This window comes from Fistularia commersonii, chromosome 22 (assembly GCF_037954325.1).
Source record: "Fistularia commersonii isolate RoL2024-O1a breed Wild chromosome 22, RoL_Fcom_v1.0, whole genome shotgun sequence".
In the NCBI taxonomy this organism is placed as follows: Eukaryota; Metazoa; Chordata; class Actinopteri; order Syngnathiformes; family Fistulariidae; genus Fistularia; species Fistularia commersonii.
Window position 1 is genome coordinate 751978 of NC_141305.1, and position 17293 is coordinate 769270.

General features: G+C 47.2%; 1 protein-coding gene across 3 annotated transcripts; it reads right to left on the minus strand.

The window, feature by feature from the left end:
- Positions 1–1433: 1433 nt before the first annotated feature.
- malt1 (MALT paracaspase 1) lies at positions 1434–17251 on the minus strand. 3 transcript variants are annotated; one of them, XM_086169657.1, is made up of 16 exons: positions 16994–17251; positions 15107–15273; positions 13817–13938; positions 13351–13677; positions 13182–13278; positions 13045–13092; positions 12440–12463; positions 12307–12351; positions 11132–11335; positions 10770–10947; positions 10629–10700; positions 10416–10543; positions 9666–9806; positions 9420–9577; positions 9209–9334; positions 1434–2260 (listed from the first exon to the last, which is right to left on the minus strand). In XM_086169657.1, the coding sequence occupies exons 1-16, from the start codon at positions 17140–17142 to the stop codon at positions 1877–1879; spliced, it is 2370 nt and encodes a 789-aa protein (XP_086025783.1). In that variant the 5' UTR covers positions 17143–17251; the 3' UTR covers positions 1434–1876. The 3 variants fall into 3 exon arrangements, with proteins under 3 accessions (XP_086025783.1, XP_086025785.1, XP_086025784.1); XM_086169659.1 differs by lacking the exon at positions 13045–13092; XM_086169658.1 differs by lacking the exon at positions 12440–12463.
- Between the last annotated feature and the right edge of the window lie 42 nt (positions 17252–17293).

Here is a 17293-nt window from a genome sequence, read left to right on the forward strand (position 1 = left end):
TCATATAGACATACAATTATCCACAGGTTGTGTGGAAATACAATCATTCACACGTCATCTAGACACACAAGCCTTCACACACACACACACACACACACACACACACACACACGTTACATTACATTTGGCAGACGCTTTTATCCAAAGCGACATAAGGACTGCAAATACACCTGCAAATACAAGATGCACAGGAAATATACAGAACAGTAAGCTTGGGTTAGTGAGGTTTTTTTTTTTTTTGACACACACACACACACACACACACACACACTCACTCTCATTCACCTCAGACTTGCCATCATTCACTCATCATTTGTTTCATAAAGACAACCTTTCACCTTCTCACTCACCTCAGACACAGCAAACATTCATTCCTTCTTATAGACAAATGATTGTCCATCCTGTTCTTCACACAGGATTATTTGGGTGCAGAAGTGGACATTGTGGACGCCTACAAGTACCTGGGTGTCCACTTGGACCATAAACTGGACTGGACCTTGAACACCAACGCCATAATCAAGAAGGGTCAGAGCCGCCTGTTCTTCCTCAGGAGGCTCAGATCTTTCACCGTCTGCAGGACCATGCTGCAGATGTTCTACCACTCGCTGGTGTCCGGCGTCATCTTCTACGCCGTTGTGTGCTGGGCAGCAGGATCAAGACAGGTGACACCAACAGACTCGACAAGCTCATCAGGAGAGCTGGATCTGTCCTGGGAGTGGAGCTGGAGTCTGTGGTGCAGGTGTCAGAGAAGCTCCTCAGCATCATGGACAACGTCCATCACCTCCTGCATGGACACTGACGTCCTGTCGGAGCTCCTTCAGTCGTAGACTGAAACCACCGAGGAGCTCCACTGAACGCCACAGGAGGTCTTTCCTACCTGAAGCTATCAGACTTAATTCCTCTTCCTTCAGCTGAAGGGAATCTTCAAACTTAAGACCTTAAAACACTTGATAGCCTTAACTTGACAATTTATATTTCATTGTATTTCTTATTCTCCCTCCTTCCTACTATTATCTATTATTGTTGTGTTTTTTGCTTGAAACTCTGGCACAACAATGTCCTTCGGGATAAATAAAGTTGTTCTCATTCTCATTCTCTCTCTCACGCGTCTGGACAAAGTAGGGCCTCCATGAAGCTGCCGCATGTGTTTGTTTGGTTGTGGAGGAACCTGGAGAACCCTGAGGAACCCCCCGCAGACACGGGGAGAACATGGAGACTCCACGAGGTGAAATCCAACCAGGGACCTTCTGGACCTTCGACAGACGTCCCTGAGGATGCAGACGGCAGCAGACGAGCGCTGAGACGCATTATGACAAACTATAACTAGTAGAAGGAGGGTTGAGTCCGATTCACCTCTCCAGTCCCACCGTGGTGGAAAACAGCACGCTAACTAGTATTCAAAACCGCCGGGAAAAGAATAGGTGTAATAATAATAAGAGTAATAAAAATAATGCATTTTATTTGAAGGCACCTTTCCCGACACTCAAAGCCAGCGTACAGGTGTGTTAGCAACGGCGAGTAGCGCCGTCAAGGCGAGCCGGAGAACGAGCCATAGAAATATAAAATATATTCACCTGGCTTTTACAACGAGAGCTCCGGGAACCCGAGCCGCCGCCGCCGCCGCCGCCGCCGCAGCAGATTATGGGAAATGTATGAAATGTTGCTTCGACAGCTAGCATCGCAGGCTAACGTTTTTGCTGAGTTGACTGATAAGGAGTGCAGGTGCGGTTGGTAGCATACAAATAAAGGCCAGTCTTCTAGAATGCTCTGCCTAACCCTGTTCGCTCTCACAGCCACTAACCCTTTACTTTAGTGCTAGTTTTAAAAAGAAATCATGTATTTAGCGAGATATGAACGGCGGCTGATGCGGACAGACTCATCGCTGCTGGACCTGCAGGCTGTTCATGATGGCGGTCTGCAGCTCCTCCATGTCGTCGCCGGCCTCTATGGGGATGCTAAACCCGCCGGGGGAGTCGGACGGCGAGCACGCCGAGTCGTACAGCGGCCAGGAGTCCTCCCTGCCGGCAGCCGGTGGCGGGGACGGCCGGTGGTGGCGGTGGGGCTCCGGGCCGGGACTCTGCCCGGGGCTGTGGGGCGTCGGGCAGGTCTGGAGGCAGCTGTTCTGCCTCACGGCTCGGTGCAGGTCCAGGCAGGCGATCAGCGGCCTGCCGATGTTGACGGTTTTGGTCCAGTGGACCGTATCGTCCTCGTCCATGGTGACGAAGGCGCCCTGGAGGCAGACGGTGAACGCCAGCTCCTCCTGACACAGGAGACACCGGACATGAATCCAGCCGCCGGCTCACGGACGTTAAAAACATCACCGCTTTTCAAACACCTCGGTCACCTGGAGGAGCATGGGGTTAGAGTTTTCTCTCTATTTCTATAACTATGTTATTTCCACTACTCACTTGAAGTTAGCCAGACATGCTAGAGCACAAAAGACTTTTGTCCTTACACTGCCAACGGTCGTAAACATCTTTAGATAAGAACCTAAACGTAAACGTAAATCTAACGAGGATAAACACTTCTGGAGAGAAACCTGCCACCCCTGTATATCATCCTGGACAACTTCACATATGCATGAACTATACTATCCAATGAATGTTGTTATGTAAATGAACACTTTCACACAATAAAAAGCCGAGCGAGGAGGAACTGGGTGGGATTCTCTGGATCTCGCCTCCAAAGAGCGCGCTGAGTCTCGCCCTCTGCAGAGCACAAAAGAATAGTCGCTTGTCTGTGTTATTTCTTGTGATAACCTCGGTCTCCTCTTTACAGGCTTCAACTTAGACCAGCATGAATTAGAATTACTCTCCAACAAAAATTGGTGCCGTGACCCGGATCCCAACACATCCGACCAAGTGGCCGGTGGAGGAGGACACGGCGAAGTCCGTCGACGGCCAGATCTAATGATCTGAGAGAAAGACCCGGAGAGTGAATTCTCTACCTGGCCGGTGGTTAGAACTTCCTCCTCACACCTGCCACCGCTGGATTGACGGGATCCGACCGGACCGAGGAGGCCGAGGAGGATTCACCAAATTAACAGACTGAGTATGGTTTATACTTTTGTCCATGAAAAGAAAGTAGGTGAGGTTTATACTTTTTCCGTAGAAAGAAAGTAGAGGTTTATACTTTTAGCCCTGAAGAAAAGAAAGTAGAGTGCACTGGTGTGTGTGTTCTTACTTCGCAGAGATTTTTATACTGATTAGAGTCAGTCTCTGAAGTAAGTGCATCATTTTTTTTTTTGGTTGTGGTTAAAATTGAGAAAGTTGGTTTGCAGTGACGGCTGTTTCCGCAGAACACTAGGTTCTGTAGAAGCTCGACACAGTCGATGATCTCTGTGAACATCGTGACTGATCGTTAATCACGACAACCTGTGGTGTAACATGGGAAACTCCTCCAGTAGTAAAAAGGAAAAAGACCTGGAAGGGGATGTGAAGTTCATGCACAAATTGGATCCAGACAACGTAAAATATGTAAGAAAACGGAAAGAGAAATATAACCGGGATGGAAAATTAAGATTAGCATCATTAAAAATAATACGAGAAAAACTTATGGATGAACAGAAAAAATGCAAAAACAAGAAAAAGAGTGACAAATGGATAGAACGAGCCACTATACGAACACAAAATATACAAAAGAAGAAAAAAGGACAAATTAAAGATCAAAGTCAAGAAACTATGTTTGTGCAGAAGGAAGATAATGAAACAGTCGTCAAAGTTGTGCTGCAGCAACAACCCCCGCCACAGGAGACCTTCCACCACAGGAGAGGCCACCAGGCGCAGTGGGAGGGGTTCCACAGCCATCATACCCAGATCTTAAAAAGCTGCCAGCATATGAGGACATACACAAAGATGAACGAGTAAAACCAACACATCCATACAACACACGGAGAAAGGACCATAACAGGAGTTATAACGTAGATGAGGCTGAAATGTATCCGATGATACGAGTTCCGAATCCACACGATGCGAATCACCCCCACATGTGTGTGCACAGGCCATGGTCACATACTGAGGCAGAAGAAGCTGCAGCAGCTCTGCCTCAACCTGAGGATGGCCGGGGGACATTCCAAGATGCGGTTTTCCAGCTAGCTGAGTCACATAGATTGAATGGCTTGGAGTTAGAACACATATTTAGACTTGTCTTTCAATTAAAATGGGCAAGATGTAGAGGCGATTACACAGGAAGAAATTTCCAACAAAGGATTTTTCAACATCCAACAGATGGTCCTATGGTTGGAGATTATCTGGCTGCTGTACAAGCAGTATTGAACAGAGCAAGACCACTGCATGCAGCCTCCGCAGCCCATGCACGGTCAGCAGCATGCAAACAAGAAGTAGGAGAAACTGTTACACATCTTCAATTCCGCTATGAAGGGAAATTTAGAAACCATAGTGGATTAGAATTCAATGAGCAGGATGATTCTCCTTACCAACTACATCTGAAACTCGGTCTGCTGAGAGGATTTGATCCGAAAACAAGTGCACGGGCAAAGAAACGTTTGATCGATTGGGAAACAGCGACAGTAGAAAGTGTTATGGCGTATGCAAGGCATGCGGAGAAATTACAAACAGCCAAAGAAACATCTGTTTATGTCATGGAAGATGATGATGATGACGAAGAATCGGTAATGTTTCAAGGAGGTCGTAGAGGACGAAGACCCCAGAGAGGGAGTAGAGGAAGATTTAAATATCGGAGTGGAAATGAGAAAAGACAAAATAGACAGAGAGATGACACATGTTGGCATTGTGGTAAAACAGGCCACTGGTCACGACAGTGTGGGCAAAAGAGACAAGAAGGAAATGCTTGTGCTGATAAAATAGCAAAGGAAGCAGCAAGACAAAACTCCAGCATGTATGCTGACCGACCATCTACCACGCCATCATTGACTGATAATGACGTACTAAAAGATGCTCAGGAGAATGCGTCAGCTGCTGAAAGACAATCCGGGCCCAAGAGAGGAGCAATAGCTTCTGATGGAATTTTGATGACAAGTGCAAAACCCATCCTGCCGAGATCATTGTTTAAAGCAGCGGCTCTTTTGACTCACGGGCCTTTCCATGTGTCAACAGGAGGGATGGAGGTACTCATATCGCAACACTTCTATACCATTAACCTAAATTCCTACTTAAAACATTTACATGCATTAAACATAATGCTCAAGGAAACTTAAGACCAAAGAAAGGAAGGTTTCCGGATCCACAATGTCCTTTTGGGGTGATGCACATGGATTTTATTGAATTAAATTCTGTAGGAAGATATAGATATTGTCTGGTAATGATTGACAGCTGAAGCAAATGGGTGGAACTTGCACCAACTACAAAAGCTGATGCAGAAGCTGTAGTTAAAGCTATTTGTAAATACATTGTGCCGACCCATGGCATACCGCAGAGAATCTACAGTGATAATGGCCCACATTTCGTAAATGAAGTCGTCAATAAAATGGGTCAAGCTTTGGATATTGACTTAAAGAAACATTGTTCCTGTCATCCACAAAGTGCAGGGCTGGTGGAAAGAACAAATGGAACAGTACAAAAGAGACTAAGAAAATGTATGGAACATACAGGAAAGACATGGCTAGAGTGCTTAGATATTAGGGGTGTAAATCAGAGCCATCATGACCATTCCATTTCTCAAGGCAACCATTCGATCGATTCGATTTTTTTTTCCGATACTTAAAAATGCCCCACGATTCCATTCGATTCGATTTTTTTTAACTACGATACGATACGTTACTGTGATGTACGACTCGGTCGTACACGACGTCCGGCCGTCAGATGTAAGTGCTACCCGCGGTGCCTCCTTCAATTCGTTAATGATTTCCTCACCAACTTTGGCGTACATGTTGGGAATGTATGACTGGCTGAAGTGCTGCCGAGATGGTACGTTGTATCTGGGCTCCAATGTTTCCAGCAGGTAGCTAAAGCCCTCCTTCTCCACCGCGCTGTACGGCCTTGCGTCTTTACATATGAAGAAGGCAATTGCCTTCGATATGTTTTTGGCCCTTTTCGAACCGCTCGGTAACTTTTGTGGGAAAAACGTACTCCGCTGGGCTTTTTCTGAACATTCGCCTTCAACGACACCATGCCGTCTTTTCAGGTGAGCCGACAAATTAGAAGCGTTGCCACGGTAGCTAACTTCAATTCCACATTCTTTCCATATCGCCACATCCTTTACCAATTCTTTCCCGTTTTTGCGGAAGCCGAAATACTTCCACACGAACGATTTTAAACCTACAGGAGTGTGTAAGTCCGCGTTCTTCTCAGCCATAGCAATGTCCGCCTCCCGAATGTTTAAATGCGAGTGCTGTGCCAAAGAGGGTGTGTCCGCTGAAAGACTGTGCTGAAAGAGGGGAAGGGAAGCGAAGTAGGTGGAGATAAAGTAGGTTACCGCCTCCCGCAGCACGGAGTGAGAATTACGCCTCAGCGCAGACTAAAACTAGACGGGTAAAATGCATACATGGATCGATACTCTTGCGGACGTGTCGATGCATCGGATCGTCAGCCGTCGGATCGATATATCGATACATATCGATTTTTTTTTTACACCGCTAATAGATATGGTAAAAATGTACATGCACATAGTTCCCACAGCAAATGGATTGACACCATTTGAAATAATACATGGTAGACCATTCAGGCTACCGATGACCCATCCAGACTTAGAGAAGGCCCACATGGAAGAAACCTTAGTGGAATACATGAGAAAAACACCAAGACGACGAGATGTAACAGACGCAAATGATCTGCCCGAATCTCTATCTGCTCCACGGGCGAAAGTCCGAGTTGGTGATTGGATCTTCGTGAAAGTTATAAAGAGAAGCTGTTGGAGTTCAGCACGCTGGGAAAGGACCATTCCAAGTTCTTCTGACCACGCCGACCGCTGTGAAAATTGCGGAAGGATCCACTTGGATTCATCAATCCCACTGTAAGGCACTCCCTGTTGATCCGACTGACACCGGCTGGTGGGGAAGGCTGACTACAAAGGGGAGTAAGAAGGATAGTCTTACTCGTCTCAAGGCATCGGCTGCGTCAGTGAAGAAACCACCAGATCCGTAGCCGTTTAGGGTGGAAGGATCCAGGATGAGTCAGCCGAAACAAGAGAACCCAACCCAGCAGGAGAAGGCAGAGACAAGCAATGACAAGTCTGAACAAAAAAAAGATGGGCCTATCTCAAATTGATAAAAAATGATGAAATGAGAACAATGACGGGTACTGTAACAACTGCTATGCTTGTCTTAATAATGTTGTGGGTTTGGTTGTATGTGAGCAACACATTGTGCAGATTACGGAGAAGTGAAATTGACCACGCTCCACACCGAGACAGTCTCTGGTGGCGATTGGTAAATATACTGCTCAAAAAAATAAAGGGAACACTTGAACAACACAATGTAACTCCAAGTCAATCCCACTTGTGTGAAATCATAGTGTCCACTCAGGAAGCAACACACATTCATTGTGACTTGTTTTAAGGACATTACATCAAAGTTGGATCAGCCTGGAGTTTGTTTTTACACTTTAATTTGGAGTGTGATTCCTAATCCAGACCTCCATGGGTTGATACAATTGATTTCCATGGATCATTTTGGTGTGATTTTGTTGTCAGCACATTCAACTGTGTAAAGAGCAAAGTATTTCATAAGAATATTTCATTCATTTAGATCTAGGATGTGTTTTTTAAGTGTTCCCTTTATTTTTTTGAGCAGTGTATAACAGCAGGAGACCAAACTGATTGTTATGTTTGTACGGTAATGCCAATATCAGCGTTTCATAACCCGACAATACAACCTCATTCAATTAACGAAAGTGAGACCTGGTCTATAATATGGGTGTATTCCCAAGGACTGAGTCAGAGATTTGGAATTTTTCAGAATATAACAAATACCTCAGTCCTTCCTTTTCTGCCGTACGATCCATCCAAATGGCTAATTTACCGGCTAATTATTCTATGCTAACCGATAAAACTGTCATTGAGGGATTCACTCTAATGACAATACAAAAGACACCGCCATTTTGTAATGTCGTTTTTACAGTTTGACCCTCTTGGATGGATTGTCAACGGAACTTGGTGGCAAATACTTTTAAAATGCCTTACACCTGTGATTGTGATTCTTATTTTGTTTTGTTTATTTACTATGTGCGTTATTCCTTGTTTGAGAAGCATGATTGCTAAAACGGCTTCCGCAGCCTTTGTCCAGATGGCAATAGTAGCAGTGCAGACCCGACCGAGGACTCACTACATTGGACAGATACATGAGCAACTGCCTAAAAGTGATTCAGACAAAGAAAATGATAATGATTCGACTGTGGAGGACGACGACCATGATGTTGTATGAAGTGTTATCTGTAAACTATGGACCAACATGGCGTGATGATGCTGAAGAGTTTTAGATTGTTCATAGTCTCATAAACAGGAGGGAATCGTTAGAGTTTTCTCTCTATTTCTATAACTATGTTATTTCGACTACTCACTTGAAGTTAGCCAGACATGCTAGAGCACAAAAGACTTTTGTCCTTACACTGCCAACGGTCGTAAACATCTTTAGATAAGAACCTAAACGTAAACGTACATCTCACGAGGATAAACACTTCTGAAGAGAAACCTGCCACCCCTGTATATCATCCTGGACAACTTCACATATGCATGAACTATACTATCCAATGAATGTTGTTACGTAAATGAACACTTTCACACAATAAAAAGCCGAGCGAGGAGGAACTGGGTGGGATTCTCTGGATCTCGCCTCCAAAGAGCGCGCTGAGTCTCGCCCTCTGCAGGGCACAAAAGAATAGTCGCTTGTCTGTGTTATTTCTTGTGATAACCTCAGTCTCCTCTTTACAGGCTTTAACTTAGACCAGCATGAATTAGAATTACTCTCCAACACATGGGGTCCAGAACTTTGCATGAACCTTCTCGGGCGATACAACTTGCGCGGGTCATATAGACCCACACGACCACCCACCCTCTCACTCGGGCGTCTGGACAATTCAGGGTCTCCGATGAACCTCCTGCATGTGTTGGCACTGCGGGAGGAACCTGAGGAACCCCACGCAGGAGAACATGGAGACTCCGCACAGAAAGGCTTCCTGTGGATGTCCAACCAGGAACCTTCTAGCTGTGAGGCAGAAGCTCCAACCGTTGCTCTGCGCCGACGTGACGAGTTAGCATTTCCTCATCTACCTGTGAGGCGGCGAGTTGTTCTCACCTTGAGCTTCTGCAGGGAGCTGAGTCTGGTGTAGAGGCAGTGCTGCGGCAGGCTGCTGGACAGAAGGTAGCTGCCTGTTTCTTCTGAGGTGTCTCTGTTCATATCCTTCGGATCTACATCCAGGTCCTGCGGGAGAGGAACATGTCGTGAGGAACCTTCATCTGCAGTAGCTGTCACTCATCCTTCTGTGGTTCCCTGTCGCTCTACTGGCCTGTGGAAAGTCGGTGACATGAGCCTGGCAGAAGGACATGTCCGCAGGCTTCTTGATGATGTGCGTGTAGATGACCAGCACGTTGGAGAACTCCGCGGCGAAGCCCAGCTTGATCTGAGCCCCGCAGTCAAAGTCCAGGGACATGCTCTCCGGGAGCTCTGGAAGGACGCCGAGGAGAAGCGTTAGCCCAGAGCGGGAGGTCCGCGCCCTCGTCCTCCTCCTCCTCGGACTCCGTCTTGAACCCACCGTGAGCTTTGGCCCACTGGCGGCTGTGGAGGTGGTGGGCGCTGCCGGGCTGGACGGGGTCGGTCAGGGCTCTGCGCTCCGACAGGCTGCTGCGGATCTCCAGGGCCTGCTTCCCCTTCGTGGCCACGAACTGACCCATGTCTGCGGACAGGAAGCATCCCTCATCCTTTCACCAGAACATCATGTGTTCACTTTTACTCTTCAACACCCTGTGAGGCCGGGACGGCATTTTTAGCCCCCTTTCAGAGAATCTGAACACTCATTTCTAGTTCTAACATCTACAGGTGTGGTACCTTCTTTAAAGATCACACAGAAATTCACTCATTCATTCATTCATTCATTCATTCAGTGCAGCGCTCATTAGGCACTGGCACTGGGGGAAGCAGGTCTGGAGAGTGAATCGCCCTGAACCTGTTCATCACAGGGCGACACATTCATTTCTACTCGTTCACATCTCATATCCAGGCATACAAGTTCTGGGGCATCATGGACAACCAACCATTCACCCTCTCATACACTCATATGGACAGTTTAAGAGTTCCAGTGGATCTCCTGCATGTGTTTGGACTGCGGAAGGAACCCGAAGAACCTGAAGGAATCCCATGCAGACACAGGGAGAACATGGAGACTCCACAAAGGAAGGAAGCTGTAACCGCTACTCCGATCAGCTAAAAGATGTTATCTTTGCACACGTGAGATGGATTATCCTCCATGCAAATGTTGGGTTCCACCCCTCTGCTCCTCACTCACCCTCCGCAACCTTGTCCAGCAACACGGTGATCTTCTCGTCGTCCAGCAGACGCTTTTTCAGAAACTTGAGAAACACTCCGTTGGTGAAGCCGCTGGAACTCAACTCAAAGGCCTCAGCATCCTGACACCTACAGAGGGAGATGGACACATCTACCGCTCAGTCCTTCACAGAAAGGTGGTGAAGTCTCGCTGTTTATGGAGAGTCGCTCTCACGTGGCGTATCCAAAGACGATGTTGGCCGTGACCCTCAGCACCACATCCGGGGTGCTGTCGTCGTGCATGTTCCTGCAAAAAGAATCGCGTTCAACCTCCTGACGGGCGAATGTCAAGCGTTGCTCGGGACTCGGGGATCACCTCTTCCTGCACATGTCCAGCAGGAAGACGTTGAGGCCCGTCTCCTTCTCCTGCATCAGCTTCAGGATGCTCTGCACACACAGGCAGTTGGCTGACTGGTAGGGATTGGGTGCGTCCACAGGCACCATGAAGCTGTTGCCGTAGTTCTCGTATCCGTGTCCGGCATAGTACAGCAGACCTGTGGGAGGAGCCGGCTTAGAAGCTTCAAATCCACAAGAAATTTAGAGAAAATATGCCAAATACATGACCGATAGATTCCCAAATATTCGATCAGTGGAAGACTGCATTGGGAACGTTTGTGGAAATGTATTAATAATGTATTATTAATTATTAGTCAGATGTTTTCTCTCATCCAAACCCACCGTAGACGCCTCTGTGGAGCAACAAAAGGAACTCGTCGACGGCGCTCCTCATCTCCGACTCCGTGAGGTCCAGGAGTGACACCACCTTGAAGTTCAGCTGCCGCAGAAGGTTGGTGAGGTCGTACACGTCCACCAGGGGGGCTTTCAGCTGGGGGTGGTTCTGGTAGGTCAGATTCCCAATCAGCAGGGCCACTTTGTCAGTCGCTGGGACGGGACACGAGGGAGGAACCAAGGATTACTCAGAAGACCCAGAAGAGAGAGCAGAGGAACACCAGAGGAGCCAGAAGAGAGCCCTGAGGAACACAAGAGGACCCAGAAGAGAGGGCAGAGGAACACCAGAGGAGCCAGAAGAGAGGGCAGAGGAACACCAGAGGACCCAGAAGAGAGCCCTGAGGAACACAAGAGGACCCAGAAGAGAGCCCTGAGGAACACCAGAGGACCCAGAAGAGAGGGCAGAGGAACACCAGAGGACCCAGAAGAGAGGGCAGAGGAACACCAGAGGACCCAGGATAGAGCCCTGAGGAACACCAGAGGACCCAGGATAGAGCCCTGAGGAACACCCGAGGACCCAGAAGAGAGCCCTGAGGAACACCAGAGGAGCCAGGATAGAGCCCTGAGGAACACCAGAGGACCCAGAAGAGAGCCCTGAGGAACACAACCAATCAATGAGTGTAAGGAATCTGATTTCTCTTAGAGAAAGTTCATTATGTGAATGAATGTTTTTAGAGATACTAGAAGTCAGGGACGTGTTAGCAGCTGCTTCGATAACCTTAGACTTTTCATGATCTTGGTGTCCTGGAAGGAGGGCAGGGTGACTGTTCCGATCGGGGAGTGAATACTTTCTAATACTTTCACATTGAGGTGTGCAGGAAAGTACTGGATAACGTCTGGATCCTGTCGTTTGCGAAGAAGGATGACGTGTACCTGATACCTGTAGATCAGTGGTTTGATCCCCTGGTCACCTGGTCACCCAGGACGAGTGGGTGAAAGGCAACCCGCCCCCATGATTCCACTTCCTGTCCTTGCATGAACAGATTAGGATTTCCGTAGAAGATCTGATCTTCTCCAAAGTGATATTTTGACTGTTGTTCGGTTTTTGCAACGGTCACTATTTGGGTCTTTTAGCTACAAGGCTAGCGACGACAGTGGGGATCATTGGCCGAGGGAGGACTCACCGTAAAGTTGATCAGGAATACTATTCAAGAAGAAGTCACTGGCACCTGTGATCCCAAAGCAGAGGGAACTCCGTGAGAGAAAACAACATGGAGGGATTTTGTGTGAGCCTTAAATAGATGCTAACGCACATACCTGCTCCCATGGTGTAAACATCATCTAAAAAAAACAAAAACATGAGGATGATGGCACTAAACAGATAAGCGGGACGGTCACCATAGCTTCCATACCGAAAGAAAATATCTACACGTGACTGATTGCGAGCAGATTGGACGAAAACCCCGGCCCAAGTTGTGTTAGTGGATTTCAGTGGACGATTAGGCCGGCGCTGTATCGGTTGGAGACCATTTTCCATCAGCAGACGAAAACCAGATCATGGGGAATGTGGATTGTGACTCAGAAGAATAACATCTGATTGATTGAAAATGGGCCAAACATCGCCGGCTTTGTGTTTTTTCCCACCACATGTAATAAAAGTCTTGCGTGAGTAACTAAAGGCAGCCAGACGAACCTGCAACCCAGGCGTTTGCAGCGGTAAAGACGTGTTAGAGACATCATGCATCTCCAGACCTCTTTGTTAGCACTTGCAGCTAATGGTGTTCTCCTATGCCCTGGTCTTAACTGTGAGGTCAAAACTCAGATCCCAGGATTTTCTAGACGAGGGTTAATATTCACGCCATCATCCGCACACATGCTTGGATTGCGACTCCCATTCATTCATCGGTCAAAGCGCACTCTACCTTCAGAGCACTCCGTCGCCCCTGACACTGTGACAGATATCCTCGGTGCTTTCGGTTTGGAGCAAAAATGATCAGAATGAAAAGAAGGGTCTACTGGACCGCGGCGGCGTCTAAAGATCCCGTCCGGCACGACATACCTACGGCGACGTCCACTTCGCCCGTCCACAGTTTCTCGACGTCGCCGCTGATCTCGCAGCAGTATCTGCCCTTGTGGTCCTCGCTCACACTGGAGATCTGAGACACGGATGTGAATTCAGACGGGCTTCCAGGAGTTCGACGGCGAGCTCGGCGGCGAGCGCTGCTCACCGTGAGTTTCCGCTTGGTGGCGTCTGGGACCGGGACGCCGTTTCGGAGCCACTGGTAGCAAGGGATGGGCCGTCCCACCGCGCCGCACTCCAGCTGCAGGGTCTCCCCGATGTGCAGCAGCTGCGGCCGGGGCTGGACCACCAGCTTCAGACGACCTTCTAAGGACTGGTAACTCTGTCCGGGCGACACGGTACCCGCCATCACGTCCACCTGAGCCCATTGGCTGAACTCAAAGGAGCTCCCGCAGTTGACCCTGCAGATGTAGAAGCCGGCGTCCCGGAGCCCGACTGGACTTATCAGCAGCTCAGGGGAGCAGCTGTTAGGAACCTGGAATCCCAAAATAACGCGTGAGTCGCTTACGACCATCAGCTCCCTGCAACCTTAGAATCATACTGTCAGGTTCCAGTCAGTTATGAGAGGGGGAGTGTGTGTTTAGGTGTGTGTGTGTGTGTGTGTGTCAGTGCACCTCCTCCGTGGCCTTGAACCACTGGTACTGGACTGCAGATTTGCTGGCAGCGTGGCAGCTGAGACGCAGGTTGTGTCCGACCAGAAGCGCCACGGACAGCGGCTGGACGACGATCTGCGGGGCTGGACGACGGAGAGCCTTTGACACTTTGCTAGCGGCGCGGCCGCTAGGCTAGCAGGTCACCATCGCTCTCAGATATTCGCACAAATGACGGTTTTCTGTCCAACTGTACTCTCACTACCACTGGACTGCTGAACTCTCCCGCGCGCGCACACACACACACACACACACACACACACACACACACACACACACACACACACACACACACACACACACACACACACACTACTGCACAACAGTATGCTAGTTTAGTAGCTATATAAGTATATGTATAGAAAAACTTATCTGTACATTTCCTCTTGTAAATTATGTCCATAGTTTACCACATTTGGACCCTTCAGACACATTTAAGAGTTTCGTTGTACAGGAAAACGTGTTTGCACACTGTACATATGACAATAAACTCTTTGAATCTTGAATTTAATGCAAATATCCATCTGTACACTATGCACATAGAACCAATCTGTCAACCGTACTGTTAATCTATTCATTATATCTGCACCGGCTGCTTTTTTGAGCTTTTGTTTGGATGCTAAACTGGATGCTAAATGCTAAAGCTGAGGCTATCAAGACTTTTTAATTCCTTTTCTATTCCTCTTCCTTCAGCCGAAGGGAATATTCAAATCTTTGTACTTTTTAAGACCTTAAAACACTTGATAGCCTTAACTTTAACACTTTATATTTTATTGTATTTCTTATTCTCCCTCCTTCCTACTATTATCTATTATTGTTACGTTTTGCTTGAAACTCTGGCACACCAATTTCCTTCGGGATAAATAAAGTTGTTCTTATCATATCTTAAACTGAATTTCGTTACCCTGCACTTGTACACGTGTGATAAATGTCAACTCATCAAATCTGAAAGCTGCAGTTTTACTCGCCCGGAACATTTCAAATGTTTGTTTGTCAACAAACTGTTTACCGGCCGGTAATATCGTCATAATATCTCATGTCGCTATCCGTCCGGCTGAAACGTATCGATCTTAAACCCAGACATCACTTATATTTTATTATATTTTTCATTTACTTATTCTTATTTCTTTCTGTATGGAGCATCTGCGATCAGTAGAGAATGTCTGATATCCGACTATCTGCCGAGGTGTTTATTTGACACAGGCGCGGCTTCTTAGATGAGGATCTTCTAAGGCTGGTGTTTTTTGGGGGTACCTGGTGCTTTGAGGCACTCCAGGGCGTCCAGGTTCCCCAGGGTCTGGAGGAGGTCGGCCAGGTGGCCCAGGGTGCAGCCCCGCTCGCCCATCAGCCTCAGCAGCATCCGGCTCGGGCTGCCCTCCACCTCCAGCACCTTCAGGGAGCACAGCTCCACATCGGCGGCCCTGGACGACAACAACAACAACCGCAGTGTGAGCAGCAGAACCCACTCTCTGATGAAGAGCAGGAGTAAAGCAGCACGGCGGAGCAGTGGTTAGATCTTCCTCCTCAATGCAAGGAGGTCCCTGGAAACGGTTAGAGATAATATAGAAGAATGAGAATAAGAATAAGAACAACTTTATTTATCCCGAGGAAATTGTTGTGCCAGAGTTACAAGAAAAATATAACAATAACAAATAATAGTGGAAAATTGCATAGACAGTGGAAAAAAAGGGAGGATAAGAAATACAAATAAACTATAAAGTGTTTTAAGTAACAATTGAAAACTATAAAGTGTCTTAAGGTCTTAAGTACCAAGTGAAAGATAAGGAGTGCACAAGAGTATGAAAAATATTGTACATGAAGCTGTTATGAAGTATTTCACAGTTATGAACATATATAAAGATAAAGATAAATGCACATCATCTTTCTCAACCTTCAAGAAACGGGTAAAAACTTTTCTCTTTCAGGACTTTTTACTGCGCTGATGCTTGAGCTGCCCCAGATCAGGTTAGGCACCAAGTTAGGCTATGCAGTGTGTGTGTGTGTGTGTGTGTGTGTGTGTGTATGTGTACGTCTTTGTCCTAAAAAAAAAAACAAAAAAAAAAAACAAACCCAGCTTACTGTTCTGTATATTTCCTGTGCATCTTGTATTTGCAAGAGTTATTTGCAGTGCTTATGTCCTCTATTGTAAGTCGCTTTGGATAAACGTGTCTGCCGAATGAAATGAAATGTAATGTAATGTAATGTAATGTAATGTAATGTAAATTATTACAATTTACAGTAAGTGAGTGAGATTTTTTTTTTTTTAAGTGAATAAGAAAGAATATATGTCAAGCAATCTTCTGGCTGGATACATTTTAGTCATTGCCAGGAGTAAATGTAAGGAAAAACCATGTTGTCTGGTTTGGAGACCCTGAGGGGAAGACAGGAGGCAGAGCTGGAGGCAGCGGAGAAGAAGATGGACGTTCCTCTTCGGGAGCCAGGAAGATGGAGAAGATCAGGAAGGGGTCCATCAGAGGGACAGCACATGGTAGATGTTCTGGAGGTGAAGTCAAACTGAGATGGCTTGGACGTGGACAGAGGAGGGATGGAGAAGGATGCTGAGGGTGGAGAAGGTCTAGAGATGAAGACCAGAGAGGAGGTTGATGGAGGACAGGAAGTTAGTTGGCGTGAGTGAAGAGGCTGAAGAGCAGATGGTTAGACGGAGGCAGGTGATTGGCTGAGGGTTAGAAGCAGGCAGGTGATTGGCTAAGGGTTAGATGGCGGCAGGTGATTGGCTGAGGGTTAGACAGAGGCAGGTGATTGGCTGCTGATATCCTTGAGGGAGAAGGAGAAGAAGTTGTAGTTGATCAGATTTAACATAAGATATACTTTATTGATCCCCATAGGAAAAAATCTTTTGTCACAGCAGCACAACAATGACAATATCAATAAATATGAGTATAAATGTATTTGAAAAAGATAAAGACCATTGATTAAAAAAGCTGTTTATCTTTTTTTTTGAGATCTACAAGTCAAACATTGGCAAACAAAACAATGTACACAACTAAATGAAGACGAAACACACGGACACGAATGACAGGAGGGAAGCAGAAAAGCCGAATATAAAAAGAAATACTTGACCAAAGATAAAATATGTCATTTTCGGTATAGTTGTGTTTTCCTCCGCCCTCCTTCACCCACCTGACCCTGAAGCGGCCGTCGCTGCCGACTAGCTCCCCGAGTCTACGCCATCCTCTGTCGTAGGACCTGTCCAGCACCTCGCACAGCCTCGTCACCAGCGGCTCCTTCAGCAGGTGGACTTTGGTGGAGCGGCCGGGGGAGTCCGACATGCCGGCCAGCTTCTCACCGAACCCCTCGCTCCTCCGACGGCTCCGGATCCCGACTACTTCCTGGAAGAAGCGGCGAAAAACACCGCCGTTCGAGTTTGGTTTTTTCCCCCCAGGCGCTGACAAAGATCAATGACGCATCAAGATAATTACC